General features: G+C 47.7%; 1 protein-coding gene across 2 annotated transcripts; it reads left to right on the forward strand.

Moving 5' to 3' along the window:
- Positions 1–137: 137 nt before the first annotated feature.
- On the forward strand, positions 138–19,331 carry LOC103460636 (uncharacterized). Of its 2 annotated transcripts, none has more exons than XM_008402900.3 (6): positions 138–605; positions 5,793–6,025; positions 10,086–10,272; positions 10,351–10,455; positions 10,827–11,334; positions 12,574–19,331. In XM_008402900.3, the coding sequence occupies exons 1-6, from the start codon at positions 582–584 to the stop codon at positions 13,506–13,508; spliced, it is 1,992 nt and encodes a 663-aa protein (XP_008401122.1). In that variant the 5' UTR covers positions 138–581; the 3' UTR covers positions 13,509–19,331. The 2 variants fall into 2 exon arrangements, with proteins under 2 accessions (XP_008401122.1, XP_008401123.1); XM_008402901.3 differs by having other exon boundaries at positions 10,351–10,446.
- Positions 19,332–20,202: the final 871 nt, after the last annotated feature.

Raw genomic sequence — 20,202 nt, forward strand, 5'->3', positions numbered from 1 at the left:
AACAGGAGATTACAGAAAGAAATGCATAAGATCTGCGTGGTTGGATGTTGGATGGTTGGATGTTGGATGGATGGATGGATGGATGGATGGATGGATGGATGGATGGTTGGTTGGATGTTGGATGGTTGGATGCCTGCTGGGTGGAGGTTAAAGGGTGAACGGGGGGAGGTTGCCTGCACAGCACAAACAAAGTGATGACAGAGGAAGAAAGGAGAGGAAAAGGCTGAATGGATTCAGCTGAGCTCTCAGCCAATCAGAGCGCCAGCCTCTGCTCCTTCAGTATCCTGGCTCAGTGATTGGCTGCTGGAAGCGGCGCTGCAGACACAGCAGGCTGAAGAAGAGGAGGACAGATGTTCTTCATCCCTCTCTCTGGGTTTATTTAACGCCATGGACCTGCAGCCCACCCGCCGCCGCCGCTGCTCGCCCCGCGGCATCATGGGAGCTGGAGTCCCGCGGGGCCACAGCTGATCAGCTGAGGATTGTGGGTCAGCAGAGTTGGAGATGTGAGGCGGTGGGCGAACGGCGCTGCAAACTCATCCGTCCTTTTCCGTCTGCAGCTTCCTGTCCGCCGCGGAGCAACGATGGGCTGCAGGCTGAGCCGCAAGGTGAGAGGATGGATGGATGGATGGATGGATGGATGGATGGATGGATGGATGGATGGATGGATGGATGGATGGATGGATGGATGGATGGATGGATGGATGGATGGATGGATGGATGGATGGATGGATGGATGGATGGATGGATGGATGGATGAGGCAGCAGAAACATTCCTTCACGTCGAGCCGTTCATTTATTTTCTCATCAGTTTCCATTTTTTAATTCTGTTTTCCTCATAAAAGCTGAAAAAAAAAATCAGAAACTAAAATTTCAGATTCTGAACATCCTGACCAGAATTTTGTATTTATTTTTATTTATTTCTGAAGCGGTTCTGTTGCATCTCTGCAGGTTCTGCTGGACCTCAGAACCAAGCAGATTGTATTGTGGTTATTATTTAGAAAAGAGGAAAGTGAAACGCGACTTTCAAACTGTTGAGCAAAGAAACAATCTGAAAGGTGTGGTGTGTTTTTATATTCAGTTTTATTTATTCTATGAAATAAAATCTTTCATCCTGATCAGACCCAGCATTCTCACCAGCTCAGTCCGATCCGTTCCAACCTGACTCCAGTCCGTTTGTTTAGAAAGTCCGGTCCAGTTGGTGAGGCGTGAACGCTAATTGACCTCTGACCTCTGGTCCTCCAAAGTGAACTCTGGTTCAGTTTCAAATGTGAACGCCAAGCGGACCAGAGACCGCTCCAAAAGCCGGAAGTGAACTACTGCGCAGGGGATTCTGGGAAAATACAACCAAAGCTAACATGCTAGCCTAGCGCTAGCAGCAGAAAAGTCTCCTGGTCTTTAGCCTAAAGAGAAATCCTCCAGCCGCTAAAATCCTCCATCTTGTTTCCATCTGGTGAAACAGGAAGTTGCTCTCAGCGTCTTCAGAGGTTTCTGTGTCGTTTCCTTCAGTGGTTGTTGGTGCAGCGCCCCCACAGGCCAGGAGGGGAACAGGTTGGTTTGACTCAGAGCAGCTGGAGGTGGAGCAGATGTTCTGGTTCCAGTAGAACCGGGTCGACTGGACCATCTAAAACACGGTGGTGGCAGCATCATGATGCAGGTCTAGTCAAAGTCCAGATCTGACTCTAACTGAGAGTCCCTGGGAAGGTTCAGTCGTTCTCCATCCAGCCTGACGGAGCCGGAGATGATTAGTCAGCAAACTGGTTGCCTGGTAACTGAAACAATTACAACCAGACTGGCTCTACGAATGCAGATGCATGCCGCACTTTTCAGATGTTTCCTAGTGAAATGTTTCCGAAACCAGGATGTTGGGTTTTCCAGTGTTTAGTCATGATGCGTTCGCTGACCCTCTGGAGGTTTTTAATGCTGACTCATCGAACCTGAAGCTTCTCTCTGTGCTGCGACTGAACGCATGAGAAGGACGACCGGCTGCTTCCACTGTCCTGCCGCACCAATCAGATTCTCCCTGAGTCCTGAGAAGGGCTGGTCTCCAAACTGAAGGATGAAACTCGTCAGATCATTTCAGTTTCATGCGTTCATTTGTCCGACACTCTGTGTGTGTTTGGTACAAACGAAGACTGAGTCACCCTCCACCTCACAAAACACACAAAACACACAAAACACACAAACTACACAAAACACACAAACTACACAAACTACACAAACTACACAAACCACACAGATCGCAGCTCAGCCTCCATTCAGCCTCCATTTTGCTGGGACTGATGTGATCAACGGGGGAATCCAGCAGACTCTGCCTGATGCTGAGTCTGCGGGTCAGAGCTCTGCCGGCTGACCCCGTCGGCCCGCTGAGGTCGTGATGCGTTCGTGTTCCCGGTGTGGGCCGGGGGTCAGAGGGCGGGTTCTGGTGTAACGGCTGAGCCGACCCTCATCAGGAAACCAGAGGAAAAGTTTCCCAGAGCAGCAGATCCGGGTTAGGGTTGTTGATTTTTCACTGTTCAGCGTCAGATTCTCTGTTTTTATGCCATAATTCACATCTAGTTCGTCGCTCCGTTTTATGTCCCGTTTCTCCTGTTTCAGAGTTTTGCGCAATGTGAACGTCTTGTTTTAACCCCTTAAGGTGCAGGGCGGTGGGGAAGCGTATCGATGGGGAAAAGGCAGACTGACATAAACCTTTTAAAACAACGGAAACAATTTCTGCATTCTGATTGTTGAAATGTAAAAGTGCTGTGTTGTTCTATCACCCCGTTTCATACCGGACCACTTACAGCTCCGTGTTAACGCTATAAAATGAAGGCTCTCTATTGTGGTATCACCATGGAGGGATTTATTTATTTCTTTATTTAAATGGGTTCATTTTTCAGAGGGATACTCAGTGAGGGTATCGTGATTTTAGCTACCAGTAGCAGGAGAACGGAGCTGCACCAAGAAGCTAACACAAGCTAACAGAAGCTAACACAAGCTAACAGAAGCTAACAGAAGCTAACAAACACTGAATAGAAGAAGAGCTGCCATCGATACAGTTGCAGCCAAGCATGATTTAATGTTACACAATACAGTTTTACCAAGTAGCTCAAAGTCTAAACTGGTATTGTTGTGGATTTAAGGTGTAAAGTTTACCTTCGACCAAACGCCCCCAAAGGCATCCCAGCGCCCCCCTTTGTAAAGATGTCCGCCAGCGCCCCCTGCCGTCCTCGGCGGTACCGCCCACGTTGAGAACCGCTACTTTAGAACAAACTCAATAATTTCCATTTTCATGATTTATCGTTTTTCTCTTTCTGCCAAAAACAAACATTTTTTAAAGGATCATTTTGCTACAGAAACCTCATAATTCATTTTATATATTTTCTATATTTAAAATGTATTTCAGTTCCAGTTTAAATGTTTATTAGAATTTATCATCCAGGAACATTTGTTATGGTGACTGGCCTAGTTAAAGCCCAAAGTGCAGTTCCCCTGACAGCAGCACTGAATGCTGGTTGGTTTCATCTTCAGGGAAATCAGAGCCGAGCAGAAACACTGACTGGTTCTGGTTCTGGTGGTTCTGGTGGTTCTGGTTCTGGTGGTTCTGGTTCTGGTGGTTCTGGTTCTGGTGGTTCTGCTGAGTCTGCAGTGGTTAAACTGAAGCGGGTCTCCTTCCCCCTCATCACTTCCTGCTTCACAAACAGCGAGGCGGACGGATCAGGCTGCGTTACTGTCAGAGTGCAGCGGAGCGCATCACTCTGCGGCTTTGTTTGGCTCACACTGTGTGTGTGTGTGTGTGTGTGTGTGTGTGTGTGTGTGTGTGTGTGTGTGTGTGTGTGTGTGTGTGTGTGTGTGTGTGTGGGCCCGGGGGTCCCGGGGTTACGGCGGTGAGTCCTGACCTACATGGAGTCGCATCTTAACTCGCAGCACCAGCAGCCGGCGGCGCCGACGGGACGGAGACGCTGCAGCTCAACGCCGAACCTCCTGAACGCAGCCGAACCTCCTGAACGCAGCCGAACCTCCTGAACGCAGCCGAACCTCCTGAACGCAGCCGAACCTCCTGAACGCAGCCGAACCTCCTGAACGCAGCCGAACCTCCTGAACGCAGCCGAACCTCCTGAACGCAGCCGAACCAGGAAACTCTTCCACTAAAAAACCTTAGAAAATCTGTTAAAATGTGGATGAAAGGACCGGCTGCTGCAGGTGCTGGTTGTCATGGCAACTAGCATCAAACGTGCATAAAGAAAATATCTGAAGCATTTTAAAATAGCATAAGATAAATTACTGATTAATTAAGTTTTAGGGTTTGCCATACTTTGACTAGTCCAGATTATTGGATTATTGCCATAATTAAAGTTTCAGGATCATTTTCTGGGTTTGCCATATTCCACAATAAATAAAGAATAACTGTCTTTATTTAAAATAAAAATCTACATTTTTACTAAAGGAATACAAAAATAAAAATTATTTTGTTAAAACAAAAATATGACATGACTTAAAAGATGTTTTATTTTTATTAAAATAAAAACATTAAAAAATTACTTTTTTCATTTAAATGTCTAAATCTTAGTAAAAACAATCAGAAGTATGTTTTCATAATTCATGACTAAAATTTCTGCAGTAATTGGGTGTTCAGCTGAGCTCAGGCAGCCCACATCATGACTCTTCCACCACCGAGCTCAACACGACTTCCTGTCATCAGAATTTAATCCAAATTTTATTTTAAATTCTGAGACATTACCAGATTTATTTTCAGATGGAAATGAGCTGCTGCTCAACTCGATCGGTTTCCTCTTTCCTCGTGTTCAGCTTATGCAAAATGTTTTTATGTTCTCGGATAAAAAGGTGTGTGAATCATCTTTATGTAACACAATGACAGCCAGGCAGGAAGCTGGGAGCGCCGCCGCCGGCCCACCGGCCCACCGGCCCACCGGCCGGCGGCCCGAAGCCTGGACTCCCACTCAGTCAGGCTCTGCTGCTGCAGACGTTCAAACCAACCTGCTGAAATCTCACATCTATAAATGTTTGATGGAGCCGCAGCTCAGGAGGAAACGCTGCAGAACCAGCTGATCTCAGCATCGAGTCCGACTCAGAACCGGATCCTGACTCAGAACCAGATCCTGACTCAGAACCGGATCCTGACTCAGAACCAGATCCCGACTCAGAACCAGATCCTGACTCAGAACCGGATCCTGACTCAGAACCGGATCCTGACTCAGAACCGGATCCTGACTCAGAACCAGATCCCGACTCAGAACCGGATCCTGACTCAGAACCAGATCCTGACTCAGAACCGGATCCCGACTCAGAACCGGATCCCGACTCAGAACCGGATCCCGACTCAGAACCGGATCCCGACTCAGAACCGGATCCTGACTCAGAACCGGATCCTGACTCAGAACCGGATCCTGACTCAGAACCGGATCCGTTCATCGGGTTCTGTGGAGCTGCTGGATGGTTTATTTCCAGGTTTCTGAGAAGGCTGAACAGATTTCCTGCATGTTCAGGTGCAGGTACAAAAATGTGACTATAGTGAAAATTTCAGTAATATTTGTCACTCATGTCAGAAAATCACAGATTAATAACAGAGTGAAATATTTCAAGCCGTTATTTCTTGTCATTTTGACGATTATACATAGAATGAAAACACATAATACAGAAATTTCCAACATGGAAAGTCAGAAATATCAACCAGACTAGTTTCAGTCTGAGATCTTTAATCTAATCATTAATATGTATTTTCCTATTTAAAATAAAATGATAAGTGTTTGTCCAGTTCAGTTTATTCTGCCCTCCTGGTTCCCGTCCCTCAGGGTAAAACTCATGAACCGCCCCACCACCGGCGCCGGGAGGAGCTGCACTTTGTGGACGAGTATGGCCAGCCAATCACAGTGCAGGTGGACAGCAAAAGGGGGCGTGGCCACAGGAGGCGGCGGTCCCACTGCGCCATCGAGTGCAGCGTCCCATCAGAGAGGCACTGGGAGGCCCTGAGGGCCATGGGCCTGGTGGAGGGGGCCGAGGGCCAGGCGGACGTCTACGGCGCCGGGTGGGTACCGAACACACAACCTTCTGCAGAACCTGAAACATCTGGCAACAAGTGACCGCAAAGGTTGTCTGTTAAAATCTCTCCGTTTGCCTCATTTCCCCAACCGCCTGTCCTCTGGGTAGATTCTGTGTTTTCCATCTTATAGCACAACCTGGTAGCCATTTTAGCTTCGGTTGTTATAAATATGCTGTTTCTATCAAACATGACTTAAAGGAAATTTTACTTCCTGGTTTAACTTCTTTAGATTGGGCCTCTGTCGCTTTAAAAGCTCCTGCTCTTTCTGAAGCTCCGCCTCCAGGTAGTCATCCCAACATGGCTCCTCTGTTAACCCTTTAACGTTTTTACCAGCGTCGCTCCAAGCAGCAGCTCCTACAATGAGCTCAGCTGTTCCACCAGATGTTTGCTAATTGCTACTGGCTAGTCTGAAGGAGCAGAGTGGGGGAGGAGCTGCACCTCGGAGGCGGGGCTAGGTCCACCCAGGCGTGTAGCACAGCTGAATGGTTGCCATGAAATCAAAAGAACACTGCAGGTTTGTTTTTGATTAATTACCATGAAAACATGATGGAAAGCTAAAGAGGGTTGATTCTACATGACACTGTCTCTTTAAGAAAGTTTCAGGTTGTTGAAATAAGGAGCTTCAGCAGGGAAACATTTAAAACCTGCAGGATTCTCAGCCTTAAGCCACAAACACAACGAACGCATAGCTCTCAGATGGAGCAAATCTGTAGAAAAAACAGCAAAACACAGTAAAGGTTGTGGTAAATGTGGCTGTTCATAAACATCCAGTAAGTGGGAAAAGGAGATAAGTTGAAAAGACATGTTCAACATGTTCAACAGCCCTCTCCTCGGGCTGCCACCTTATCGTGGTGGAGGGGTTTGAGTGTCCCAATGATCCTAGGAGCTATGCTGTCTGGGGCTTTATGCCCCTGGTAGGGTCACCCAGGGCAGACAGGTCCTAGGTGAGGAACCAGACGAAGCGCAGCCCGAAGACCCCTATGATGCACAACAACCTTGGATCTAGTGTTCCCTCGCCCGGACTCAGGTCACCGGGGCCCCACTCTGGAGCCCGGCCGGGCTCAGCCCGAAGAGGAGACATGGGTCCCCCTTCCAATGGGCTCACCACCTGTCGGAGGGGCCAAAGAGGTTGGGTGCATTGTGTTACGGGCGGCAGCCGAGGGAGGGGGCCTTGGCGGTCTGATCCTCGACTGCAGAAGCTGGCTCTTGGGACATGGGAAGGAACCGGAGCTAGTGTGTGAGGCTGAGAGGTTCCGGTTAGAAATAGTCGGCCTCACCTCGACGCATGGCTCTGGTTCTGGAACCAGACTCCTTGAGAGGGGCTGGACGTACTTCCACTCTGGAGTTGCCCACGGTGAGAGGCGCCAGGCTGGAGTGGGCATACTTGTTGCCCCCCATTTGGGCGCCTGTACATTGGGGTTTACCCCGGTGAACGAGAGGGTAGCCTCCCTCCGCCTACGGGTGGGGGGACGGGTTCTGACTGTTGTCTGTGCTTACGGGCCGAACAGCAGTTCAGATTACCCACCCTTCTTGGAGTCCTTAGAGGGGGTACTGGAGAGTTCCCCTCCTGGGGACTCCCTTGTTCTACTGGGGGACTTCAACGCTCACGTGGGCAATGACAGTGAAACCTGGAGGGGCGTGGTTGGGAGGAACGGCCCCCCCGATCTGAACTCAAGTGGTGTTCTGTTGTTGGACTTCTGTGCTCGTCACGGATTGTCCATCACGAACACCATGTTCAGGCATAAGGGCGTCCATCTGTGCACTTGGCACCAGGACACCCTAGGCTGCAGTTCGATGATTGACTTTGTCATCGTCTCATCGGATCTGTGGCCGTATGTCTTGGACACTCGGGTGAAGAGAGGTGCGGAGCTGTCCACTGACCACTACCTGGTGACGAGTTGGCTCTGGTGGTGGGGGAGGAAGCCGGTCAGACCTGGCAGGCCCAAACGTGTAGTGAGGGTCTGCTGGGAACGTCTGGCAGAGTCCCCTGTGAGACGGAGCTTTAACTCCCATCTCCAGCAGAACTTCGAACACGTTCCAGGGGAGGTGGGGGACATTGAGTCTGAGTGGACCATGTTCCGTACCTCCATTGCTGAGGCAGCCTATCGGAGCTGCGGCCGCAAGGTTGTTGGTGCCTGTCGCGGCGGCAACCCTTGAACCCGTTGGTGGACACCTTCGGTGAGGGATGCTGTCAGGCTGAAGAAGGAGTCCTACCGGGCCTTTTTTGCCTGTGAGACTCCAGAAGCAGCTGATGGGTACCGGAGGGCGAAGCGGCATGCGGCTCGGGTTGTCGCTGAGGCAAAAACTCGGGCGTGGGAGGAGTTTGGAGAGGCCATGGAGACAGACTTCCATACGGCTTCGAGGCGATTCTGTTCCACCATCCGGCATCTCAGGAGGGGGAAGCAGTGCAGCACCAACACTGTTTATAGTGGGGATGGTGAGCTGCTGACCTCAACTTGGGACGTTGTGGGCCGGTGGGCGGAATACTTCGAAGACCTCCTCAATCCCACCAACATGCCTTCTGTTGAGGAAGGTGAGCCTGGTGACTCTGGGCTGGGCTCTCCAATCTCTGGGGACGAGGTCGCCGAGGTGGTCAAACAGCTCCTCAGTCCCCCTGAAACGGGGCTAGTTCAGGCTCGGGCATCTGGTCAGGATGCCTCCTGGACGCCTCCCTGGTGAGGTGTTCCGGGCACGTCCCACCGGGAGGAGGAGGTCTCGGGGAAGACCCAGGACATGCTGGAGGGACTATGTCTCTCGGCTGGCCTGGGAACGCCTTGGGATTACCCTGGAGGAGCTGGAAGAAGTGGCTGGGGAGGGAATTCTGGGCCTTCCTTCTGAAGCTGCTACCCCCGCGACCCGACCCCAGATAAGCGGAAGAAAATGGATGAATGGATGGATGGGTTCTGGTTCTGATTCTGCTGAAGGAGGTAGAGAAAATATAAATGCATTAGATGCAGTTTGATTCATTTTTATAACGACGCCCAAACTTTAGGTAAAAAATTCAGGTGGACCGACTGGAAAATGTCATGATGTAGCAGTGAAAATGAACACCGAGGACCCAGGCTGAAAGATGAACGATGAATTTAATGACGGAAGCAACTCAACAGTCCAAGAAAACAGGCAGCACAATGAGCGGAGATAAAGCTAACACTGGTAGCGATTCATCAGGAGAAGACTGCTCCGAGAGCTGACACCCACACAGGACTTCACAGTTCAACTGTGCTCACAGACTACGAACTCTAGACAAGACTTGACAACATGCGACGAGGATCCGACAAAGACAACAGGTGGCCTTAAATACACAGAGGATAATCAGGGAACTAGACACACCTGGGAAACAATTAGGGAGCAGACAGGACAACACAAAGACTCACATGGAACAGGATCAAAATAAACACAGAAAACTCAAATCCTGACAGAAAGGTCTGCAGTCAGAAATATTAATGAGCTGCAGGAGGTTCTACTGAGGTCAGTGCAGAACGGGTTCTGATGATGCACACTTCAACACCTGACGCCCCAACATGCCCAGGTGTTGTTCGCTCTGCGGAAGTCTGCGCGTACTCAAGGTGGATTCAAAGAGTCGGACCTGTCTATGAACACACACTCGGTAGTAAACGCTCAAACAGTGTTCACATCAAACTGTTTTCCATGTGACACCGAGTCCATAAGGTTCAGAGTCAATGCCCCCAGTAACGATGACACTACGCTCTGTCCCGCTGTGACAGGTGCAGAGGCTGCCCTGATGGAGAGAAACGGGGCTAGGCAGAGAAGTAGCTAATTAAACTTGGTAATATCCATTAGGATTGTGGGAAATAAAGGAACTTATTTGCTTTATTTGCCTATATTGGCACCAATTGCTTACAGTGGTGCCAACTGCCTACCAATGTTGGCAATAACATTGGTAATTGGTACAGGTGTACTCAGTTGGTATCAATGTAGGCAACCGGTGCACCTGGCTATGGAATTCCAACTGTGCAGAGTCCTCACAGTACGCCGCATCATTTTCCTGTCCATGACTCCTTGGCTGGCCTCTTCCTTTACACAGGAGCTACTACGGTCACATGACTGTGTCACCTGACCCATACCCGGCCAACAGCCACATGATGATGTCACCTGATGTCTATCCACCCAATGGCTACCTCCCCACAGCATCAAATGATCAACACCCCGGTAACAACTACCTGCCCAGCGTCTCCTACAGCTTGGACCACCTGGACAGACTGGACTACCAGGTGATTTTGTTTTCTCACTCTCAGATTTACCTGGGTATGATGATCCGTTCTGCCTTTCTGATCCGGTTTATCTTCCAGGGTCCGGAGATGCTGCCCTACCAGAGGAACTCAGAGAGCTGTCTGATTGGCTGCTATAGCTCAGAAGAAGGGAAGCCGAAGAGTTTCCCCAGACAGGTACATGAGGTACAAGTCTTCCATCAGTCCTGAAATATAATTACCTCCTCATTCTCAAACTGGGTCAGCATGGTTTCTGTGGTGGAGATCTGTAAAGGTCAGTGGAACTGACCCAACATGTGTGTGCTTGTTGGGGTCAGCACTTAACTCACTTATTTAAAGTTTGCTGGTTTGAAAATTCCACAATCTTTAAGGCAGCGTTCACAGCATCCCGTTTTATCTCATTTAATTCAACTCCAGTCCGTCTGCCTAGAAAGTCTGGTTTGGTTGGGGAAGTTTAAATATGTAGTTGAGCCAATAGTCATAGAGGAAGTCTTAAAAGTTCAGTACATGCATTGATTATCTCCATCACCAACTCATCTCTTTTATTGCCTTTTTAGTCTGACTACCGTCCTCCCTGGAGGCCTGACCGCCCTCTCAGCTACCTGCCCCTCAGCGAGCTTGACAGCGGGTTGGGATGTGGACCCGACAGTCCGCACCACAGGGTGGCGCTCTCAGAAGCTGAGACAGATGCCATGTCATCACTACCAGGCCACACCCCTTCCTCTCAAGGCTCCTCCTCATCCTCGGAGTCCCTGATCTCATCCGAACCCAGCGACTCCGGTTTCCACAGCGTGAGCACCGGCGAGCACAGGCGGCTACACAAGATTCCTAGCAGCCACACTCACCGGCAGGCTCACCACTTCCGCTCAGGCCACTCTCCTCGAGAGCAGAGAGGACGCTGGGATTTGGAGTCCATCCCTGAGACGACACCAATGACCCACTCTGGACCAGCACAGGCGTCCCGGTGCTCAGTGGGAAACAGCACGACCACAATGGTTCACTTCCACAGAGCGGAGCGAAGTCCCACGTTACCTCGCCACCATTCACCCCTGTCACCCTCCATTGGTAAGTGACGCTAACTAAAAAGCTAGCTGCACTAGTCCCAAAGTACAAATCATAAGCATTAGTTCTGCTAACACTAGACAATTATGGCAACATGCTATTACCTAAAAGCGCAACCTTCTCAACACCCACAATGACATAATGTAGTTATGTCACTCTCCACAGGGTCTAATTTTTTATTACTCACCTTCCTGTACTGTTTGCTCTTCAGGAAGTGATGCTTTGGAACAACTTTTTTCTTATGATTTCAGTTTTATAGATGCTGAACTTTGCTAACTCTGTCTAATTCACCACAGTAGGACATCAGATTTAAACTATTTACTTTAAAATTACAGCAATGCATTCTGGGTAAAGAATAAATGTCATTTGCTGCACCACATCATGGGTGGAGAATGTGAGCAATACCAATAAAAAGGCTCACAAAACAATTATTATATATGTTTGCATGTACTTATGTACCGTATTTTCTGCACTATAAGGCACCTAAAAACCTTCAATTTCCTCAAAAGCCGACAGTGAGCCTTATAACCCGGTGCTCCTTATATATGGACCAATATGGAGCCACTACAGGTCCAGCAGCTACGGTAAGCAGCCGCCGACTTCATTTTCCCCCGTAGAAGAAGAAGTGCGTGGTGCATGCTGGGATAGTTGTCAGAACGCTGGTTTGTTAATAAAGTTTGACTGACCTATCTACCTACGACCTGATAATCAGGTCGTCTGCAGGTCATTCAGCACCACGTTCTCCACCAACATGCTGTGCGCGAACGGAGAAGGGTGACCATCGTCCAGCCCAGAAGGCTCTCCTCTCCTCACCGACCGGAGTCGGACTGTTTGGTTGACATTCTTTATGTCAACAAAGTGAATTTAGACATTCATCCGGGAGCTTTGACTAGGGTTACCAAGGGACCAGCCCCCATACATTTAAATCCCGGGGGGGGAAGAGAGACAGAGACTGCGGCGGCAGCGTGTCGGTTGGTCTGTGTTACCCAGAAAGCAGTTGGGCACAATATCTCAACACCAACGCCGTGAAACAATGACTGGGGCAGCTACTATATAAAGTACTCGGGGACCATTTCAATACGGGACGGGTGGTAACCCTAACAGTAGCGTCTATTCTATGTGTCTTATAATCCGGTGCACCTTATAGTGTGGAAAATACGGTACTTAAATAAGAGCATGAATATAAACATCTAACGTCTTCTTAACAGTCAAAAACCAAAACTTGTTGTTTATCGTGTGCAGGTAGTCGCACCGAGCCCTGCCAGCGGAGGGCACTGTGGTTGGAGCAGCAACAGCAGGGTGGAGGCAGAAAGATGGAGGCTCCAGGGCGGAGTCGAACAATAACAGATCTGAGTGAAGGACAGCGGCGCAGGGCAAGTCATCCCAACATGACTGACCCAAACGCCCTTAGAAACACTCACCAGAACAGCCATCCGAGTCCGAGCAGTAGCATGATGGGACCGAGGAGCAGGGCCAGTTATCCCAGTAACTGTCACCCCACTGGTCAGGTCAGCCTAGACAGAGTCAGTCTGCTCAACCATCAAATCTCAAACCGGAGCAGAGAGGAGGACTCCCTCTCCAAGAGTCCTGGATCTGCCTCTAGTGGAGTCAGTGGAGTCTCAGACTGGAGAGCATTTCAGACTCTTGGGAGTCACATGGAAAAGCCCAAAAGTTCCTGTGGTCCCTTTTACAGCACACTGGGGGCTCCAGAGCGAAACCCACGATCTCCAACGTCTCCCCGCTCCAGGCTATCCAATCAGAAGTCAGTTAGAAATCAGCTGCTCAGAGCCCGAGCTTACCGATTGGCCAGGGAGCGCAGTGAGGTCACAACAGACGAAGAAATGCGGGGAGACGGGTCAAGAGGAGGCGAGGATGAATGGGAGGATGGTCGGTGGGCAGGGAGATACTGGAGTCGAACGGAGAGGAGACGACACATGGCGTTGTCACGGCAACACCGAGAGAGGAGGGTAGGGGTGGAGGAGCATTTGGGTGGATGCCAGGGGGCAGCGGCATCTCAGACGGTGCTGGAGCTGAGCCACCTGAAGCAGAACCGGCTGAGGAACAGCAAGCTGCTTGATGATTGGACAACAGTGGAGGAGCTGCTGACGCACGGAACACGAGTGGAGAGTGACAGTCAGCTGTGTCCCAGTCCGCTGCTGTCAGTCACCACCGTCTGATCCTCTGTTAGCTCAGAGCGAAACCTCACTAAGGTCCAGATTCATGAAGGGTTCAGCTAATGTGCCCCAGAACATTTATCCAGGCTGATCCAGTGTAAACCATCCAGCTTGGTAGGTCTGAACTTATAAAAGGCTAATCTAGAAGTTAATTAGCCAAAAATCATGATTTACAACCAAATCTGTCAGAGAATGCCATTCCAAAGAACCACTTTCTAGTTGTCAGCACAAAGTTTCACCTGGTTGATGTCCGTCCCCCAAAAACCTTGCTCAGCTCAGAATATCTTCCTGAGCAGCTAGCTGCCAGGTGTCACGCCCAAATGCTTACCGGTGTTCACCGATAGCTGGTCAGACTTTATGCATCTGGCCTCTGGAGGTCTATAGGAAGACGAACCTGGGCAATAACTTCCACATTTCAGGAAAAACTGCTTTCCGGCTGCAACTTTTTTGAGTCTGGATCTCAGTGATGTCAGAACTGAAGGGCCGTGGATCAGAACCTGGAGGTCTGACCTTAAGTTCAGAAATACTGAAATACTCAAAGCCACAACTGGAATCAGTGGAAAAGATGGAAAAAAATGTGTCACCAGCTCTGCAGAACAACCCGAGTTGAGTTTAAACAAACAGCAACGTCTGAGAGCGGCCAGAGAAACCAGCTGGTTTGCATGAGTCAAAGGCCTCTGAAGACATTCACAACTCTGCTGGGAATCCTTGCACAGCAGACCGCCTGTGACTCTCATCAAATATCACATGAGTGGTATTTCCTGGTGAAAAGTGACTCCATCTCATCTTTGGGTAAACTGGCTCAACTCATGTGCCATAAATATCAGAGTTGACTCTCCATCATCTCCCACATTACAGGACTGCTGGGAGTCTGATTGCACCTTGGAGGACTTCTGCACCTTTCTCATCAAACAGCCTCCACATCCTCCGAGAGGCTGATTCACCACTGAGTTTTAAATCATCACTGTTGCTGGTTTATTTCTGACTTTTCTGTTTTCAGGTTCTTCTCTCTCAAACAGAGCAGATGTGCAAATATACGAGGCGTTACCAGGAGATTTCCTATGTCTTCACAGTGTTTTCCACAACAAGGCTGTCCAGCGTTACTGGCTTGTCATTGGTCTGTTAATCCCCAGGTCAGTAGAACTTATGTTGATCATCTAATGATGGTTTTCATAATCTCTGAAGTAAAAGCATCAAACAGACATTGGATCTATCAGAAGCTAAGATTTGCCGTTCACTAATTGCATTTGTCAACCGTTGAACAACTGGTCATCCAACACAGTCCAGCGTTCAAATGAGTTTTGTTTTCATTCCCTGTAGAAATTAATTACAATTTTCTGTTTGCTCCATGAAATGCCAGAAATTCAAAGAATAATCATCAGCAAACATGATAATGTCTACAGTTACTGACTTGAAAAGTTCAGTGCACAGATGGAGCGATGGAAGGGACATGACTCTGCTTCTGCTGAAATCTCAGTGCATCATGTTGAGTAGCAGCAGCTCAGATGGATGACAGAGTTGGGAGGTTGGACACATTGATGGTCCCGTGTCAGTAGTTGCCCCCCTGCAGACGGGACAGAACACATGCTCTGTGTAGATGCACAAAGTCCTGGTGAAACTCTGTCCCCTGGTGAGGTCATGGAATGGGTGGGACATGAGGACATGATGTTAGCCCTCCCCACTGAGTCACTACGGCCAGTGGTCACCTAGTGTCAGTGAAGTACCTTAAGGCTCCCACATATTTCACCCGAAGTGCTGAAATCAACTCAATGATGTAGTAACTTGATGAAAATGGCATCAACTTGTTTGCTGGACAGCAGCCATCTCCCTTTCTTGACACTAGGCTCTGTGAAATGTGTTGTGATTGGTCAGAAGTTTGTTTTTGAATTTTATGCAGAAATGCGCTCAGATAGCAATGTTGACATTTCTCTTCAACTTGTCCGCTTCCTCTATCTGGGTTTTTGCAGGCAATGTGATTACTTTTGATGAACGTTTATCAAACGTGGTGAGGAATTTCATACATTTGTACAATTCTTTGCTAAATAGCTACAAAAACAGTCAAATGGCTAAAAAAGTCTGGTAGAAAGGCTGTCTGCAAAAAGGTTTGGCACTTATTCCAGGACCACTGCGTTAAACCAAAATGGAGGATGCAGGGAGGGAGTGGTGAGCCTGGCAGGAAGAAAGTCATGATGCCCAAATGCTACTGGGTTGTGACGCATACTGAAGGGAGAGCGGTCTCCCCAGGTAGTCTGTGACGTGATTGAATGAGAATACAAATGTCCCACAACCATGCAATCACTTGTCAACTGTTTGGCTTTGGATGAAATATGGGACAGCAGTGGCAAACTGTGGCACCAGGAGAAACACTGTCAGGCTCAGTCAACGGTCCTCTAAACTACCATGGTCTCCTATATGGTGGTCATCTGTGGTAAAGCAGACCTGAGATTCACCATGGAACATGAAAAACACCATTTAACAGCTCAAGCTGTGGCTGCCATTATCAAGCCTGCACAGGGTGTTGAATCAGCAACCCAGCTGATAACCTGTCGTGGTGCTAGATGTCATTTAGATTCCTGGAAAGAGTCCAGTCCCCGTCTCCAGACGTCACAGGGTTCTGTGATGCTTGACACAATGATCGTCCCTTGGTGTGTCATGTCTTTGGAGAGTGGGACCTTCTCGATGTGTTCCAGATGGACACTAATTTTGGGCCACTGCAACTTTTGTACATTCAACACTCTGGTGGGTACCGGAGCCCATAAACATCTCTGGGTCTGCTGACCTTCCCTCACTGTTCCTGAAGACTGTTGGATGCTGAGGTTACTGCCTGATAACACCGTTCTACTGTTTGTGATGTCGACTCCACTGCCCCCTGGTGGCGGTGATAGATGCAGTAACTCCTTGAAAACCAAACTGTAGTTATATCCATTGTTGGCTATGAAACAAGTTTGGATTAACCGTTTTTGGTGCTCCACCCGTTTGGCCAGTGAGCACATTTTATTCATCTTAGTGACTCATTTAAAGACAATGTTTACTGTTGAGAACACTCTTGTTTACAAGAAGAGTAGGAACCTTGTTTAAAGGATCCTCATCTCCTGGGAAGCAAATGCAAAGAAGTGAAGACTGCATGAATACTTCACACTTTGTTGGAGCTCTGCTTGTGTTCGTTCCACCTCCCAACGTTCATGAAACCACTCCGCTGGCATCTGAAGTGGTGACAGCTCACAATCAGAAGTCTGTTCACATCACCACTTAGCTTTAAATGAGATGTCAGCAGCAGATTCAAGCAAACTGTGACACTTTTCATCCTTTAACTGACAAATTGAGCCTCTTATCCACCCTGTCGGAGTATCAGTGATGACATTCAGGTAGTTTTAGATCTGAGAGTGGATCAGGCAGGAGTGGAGGAGAACGGAGCATCTCATTACTGTGAATGGAAAATACTGATGTTTGTTTCATCTGCTCTGAAGGGCTGCTGGAAGCCCAACGACTACAGGAGGCGTTTGTAGAGAGATCTCTGTCAGGGTTCAATGTTATGATGTAACTGTTCAATGCAATTTGTTAAATATGAGCAAATGTCTATTTATTTTCATATTTTAAAGACTGGGTTTATGAAATCTGAGATTTATTGTCTAAAAGTTGTAAACAATAATAGATGTCAGGGTTTGTTTTTCTAATCTGTGTGTGTTGGTGTGTATGCCATCGCAAGAAGGAGAGTACAAACTTTCATACTGTCTGTAGTGTTTAGCCAAAGATATTGTGTAAATCTGATATCTGGACAATCTAGAAGAACTGTCGCTGTATGATGTAAGAGTATATTTTATAATCATGTTAGTTTTATATGTTTTCTGCTTTATTTTGCCTTCTGCTGGTCTGTACATAGATGTTAGCATAAACCACATTAGCACTAATTAGGAAACATGTCAACGACCCACTGAAGTGTCACAAGTCCTTATGGATTTTCTCAGACCTTAAATCATGTTAAGTTTAACCTGGTCATGAAGCACAGATAGTTGCATCCATCCATGTCAGGGACCAGCAAACAGTAGAGAGGAAAAGGAAACTGTCTACAGTGGGACGGACTACCGGCCTGACAATGAGGGGTCACAGTGGGGCCCAACTGGACCAGTGGGGACTTTGTCTGAGAAACCCAGGGAGGGACCCAAAACAACTGATTCTTTCACTAACCAGATCTATCATTCATCCAAACAGACGAGACCGTTTCCAAGCTGCCTGTAGGGTTCAGAAATCACCGATCAGGCTGGCCCGATCACACAGGTGAGCTTTCAGAAATCAAGCTGGGATTGGCTGACCAAAGGATCAGTAGAGAGCATTACGCTTACGTTTGTCAGGCATCTCTAGTTTTAAAGTAGAAACACACTGGTGGCGTGTGTCACCTTATCAGTTTGGGTCTAGATGAAGCCTCGTCGTCTCTGAAGGAACGACCTTCACCTGACGTCCACTGACCAGCTTGACCTCAGCACTTCACTGTAACCTGCCCTTTGTCTGTGAACTGGAAAGAAACGATGTGTGACGCAGCATCCTGTGGCGGTCCTGGTGAGAGTTTGCCTTAAATTTGTCGGCCATCTTTGTTTTGATCTCACAGGCCGTTAAAAGAAGTCAACTCTACATGTTGACTACAACCTTCAAACCCACACACACTTCTACGCAGCTCTAGTGCCCCAAAAATATAATTAGACCCTTTTTAAGACTAAATGGCCAAATTATGACATGGACAACAAAAGAAAGAAAATGGCTGAGGGCCCCCTCTTATTTACAGACATTTCTCACACTGACCCAAAGTTTTATCAGCTGAAATCTCATCCAAACTTAGAATTCGTTTCAATTCCAAAATCCAATATGGCTGCCTGGCATGTAAAGCTTTGATAGCTGCAAAAAATAGCTATTTACTTGGACTTTGATCAGCAGTAGTGATAACATTTTAACATGACCTCCTCTACTGGTAGACAGTGTGTGTACGAAAACAATGGACAGACATGCATTATAATCTTACATTGTTAACAGCATGCTAGTTAGCATGTTAGTTAGCATGGTCACCGAGCACAGGAATGAGGAAGTCTTGCAAGTTTTTTTAATTTGCAACTAAAACATGTTTAGGTTGGGCTTGGTGTAATTCGTAGAGCCTGAGGTCCAGCAACCCAAAAACTCCTGCTACACCAAAGAGATTCTGAAAAAGGGAAATGCTTTTATTTTGTTATATAAATGTGATTGTCTGTTTAATTTCAGATAGTGCCAACTTCACCAATGTGTTTTAAGTAGCTATACTTTATATATTGTGCTTAACTTAGCCTTACTTAGCTTAGTTTAGTTTAGTTTTGCTTTGCTTTCCTTAGCTTAGCATGAAGGCTTGGTGGAGTACAACCAGCGCAAATCTGAAACACCTTCGTCTTTTACGTTTATCTTCAAGTTTTCTTTATAAGTAAATTTATAAATTCAAACATGTTTAGACCATAAAAAAGGTTAATTGTTCTTCTTCTGGTCCTGGCTGTTGGTTTAGTTCTGGTTCTGGTCCACTCTGATAAACCGAAGCTTCCCGCGCTCATTCCGCCTGCACGTCATCAGGAGGGCCGTTTGTTTCTGATGAAACATGGCGGCTGCCGTGACTCATCCGGCTTCCTGTTCTTGGGTTTGTGATTTCCGTGTACCTCACTGTGAAGCTGAACCGTGACGTTCGTGACCTCAGTTTTGGAAAGCTGGCTGGAGAAGTTTGAAGGAAATGACATCACAGGAGAAAAGTGAAGTCAAAACTGCTTACTGTGAGTCTGGATTCTGTCGAAATTCAGCATCTCAATAAAGTTTTATAATGAACTTTCAGTCTCAATGACTTTTTAAAACGTTTTTCAGTGAATTTTTCTACATTATAATAAATAAATAAATAACGTAATTCCTTTTTAATAAGACAGTGCACATTTTAATGCCTAAAACAGCTGATGTAAACAAATAACGTGTCTGGTTTATTTCTGTGTTGAAGCAGTTTGCATCAGAGGGTCGCCATGGCAACGGTGACTGGCGTGTCATACCTCCGCGGTTCTGCTGTGATCCGTGACCGTTGCCATGACAACGAGCGTTTGCGTGGCAGCCAGTCTCGCAGCTCATGGCCTCGTCACCATGGAAATGCGTTTCCGAGCCGCTTATTTTACAGAAAGTAGCCTTGATCAGAACATCAGAACCAGCCGGACCGGACCGAACCCCCCCCCCCGGACCCCGCAGACAGCCCACAGTGGGGGAAACCTGAACCGAACCGGAACCGGATTGCTAAGGTTCCTCCGCACCACAGGCCTGAGGAATGTCAACACAGCGAAAGCAGCTGGAGCAGGGCGCCCTCTGCTGGTCACAGGCTGGGATTACAGCCGCGGCCGTTCCAACAGGGAAATTAATTACCTGAAAAATCTTATTGAGAGTGAAATGAGGATTAATGTGACACAATTTTGCTCATCAGAAACTACGGAAGTCGCTTTCCATATATAATATATATAAAAGCCCAACAGGAAGTCATCAGATTAGGTTATGAAACTTTATGTCTCATATTTATGACAACGTTGAAATTATAATGTAGTATCTCAGAATTATGACTTTTATTCTCCAAATTATGACTTATGTTGTAAATGTGCCTTTACCATAGTCTCATTATTTCTCTGCACGCTGCCCTTACCTTTAACTTGCTGTTGTGGGGTAATTA

The sequence above is a fragment of the Poecilia reticulata genome, chromosome 7, assembly GCF_904066995.2.
Source record: "Poecilia reticulata chromosome 7, P_reticulata-male-v2, whole genome shotgun sequence".
Lineage (NCBI taxonomy): Eukaryota > Metazoa > Chordata > Actinopteri > Cyprinodontiformes > Poeciliidae > Poecilia > Poecilia reticulata.

Coding starts and splice junctions, on each gene's coding strand:
- LOC103460636 (XM_008402900.3), top strand. CDS start 582: ATGGGCTGCAGGCTGAGCCGCAAG. Junction 10,456..10,826: donor TCCCCAGACAGGTACATGAG/GTACAAGTCTTC, acceptor TTGCCTTTTTAG/TCTGACTACCGTCCTCCCTG. Junction 11,335..12,573: donor ACCCCTGTCACCCTCCATTG/GTAAGTGACGCT, acceptor TATCGTGTGCAG/GTAGTCGCACCGAGCCCTGC.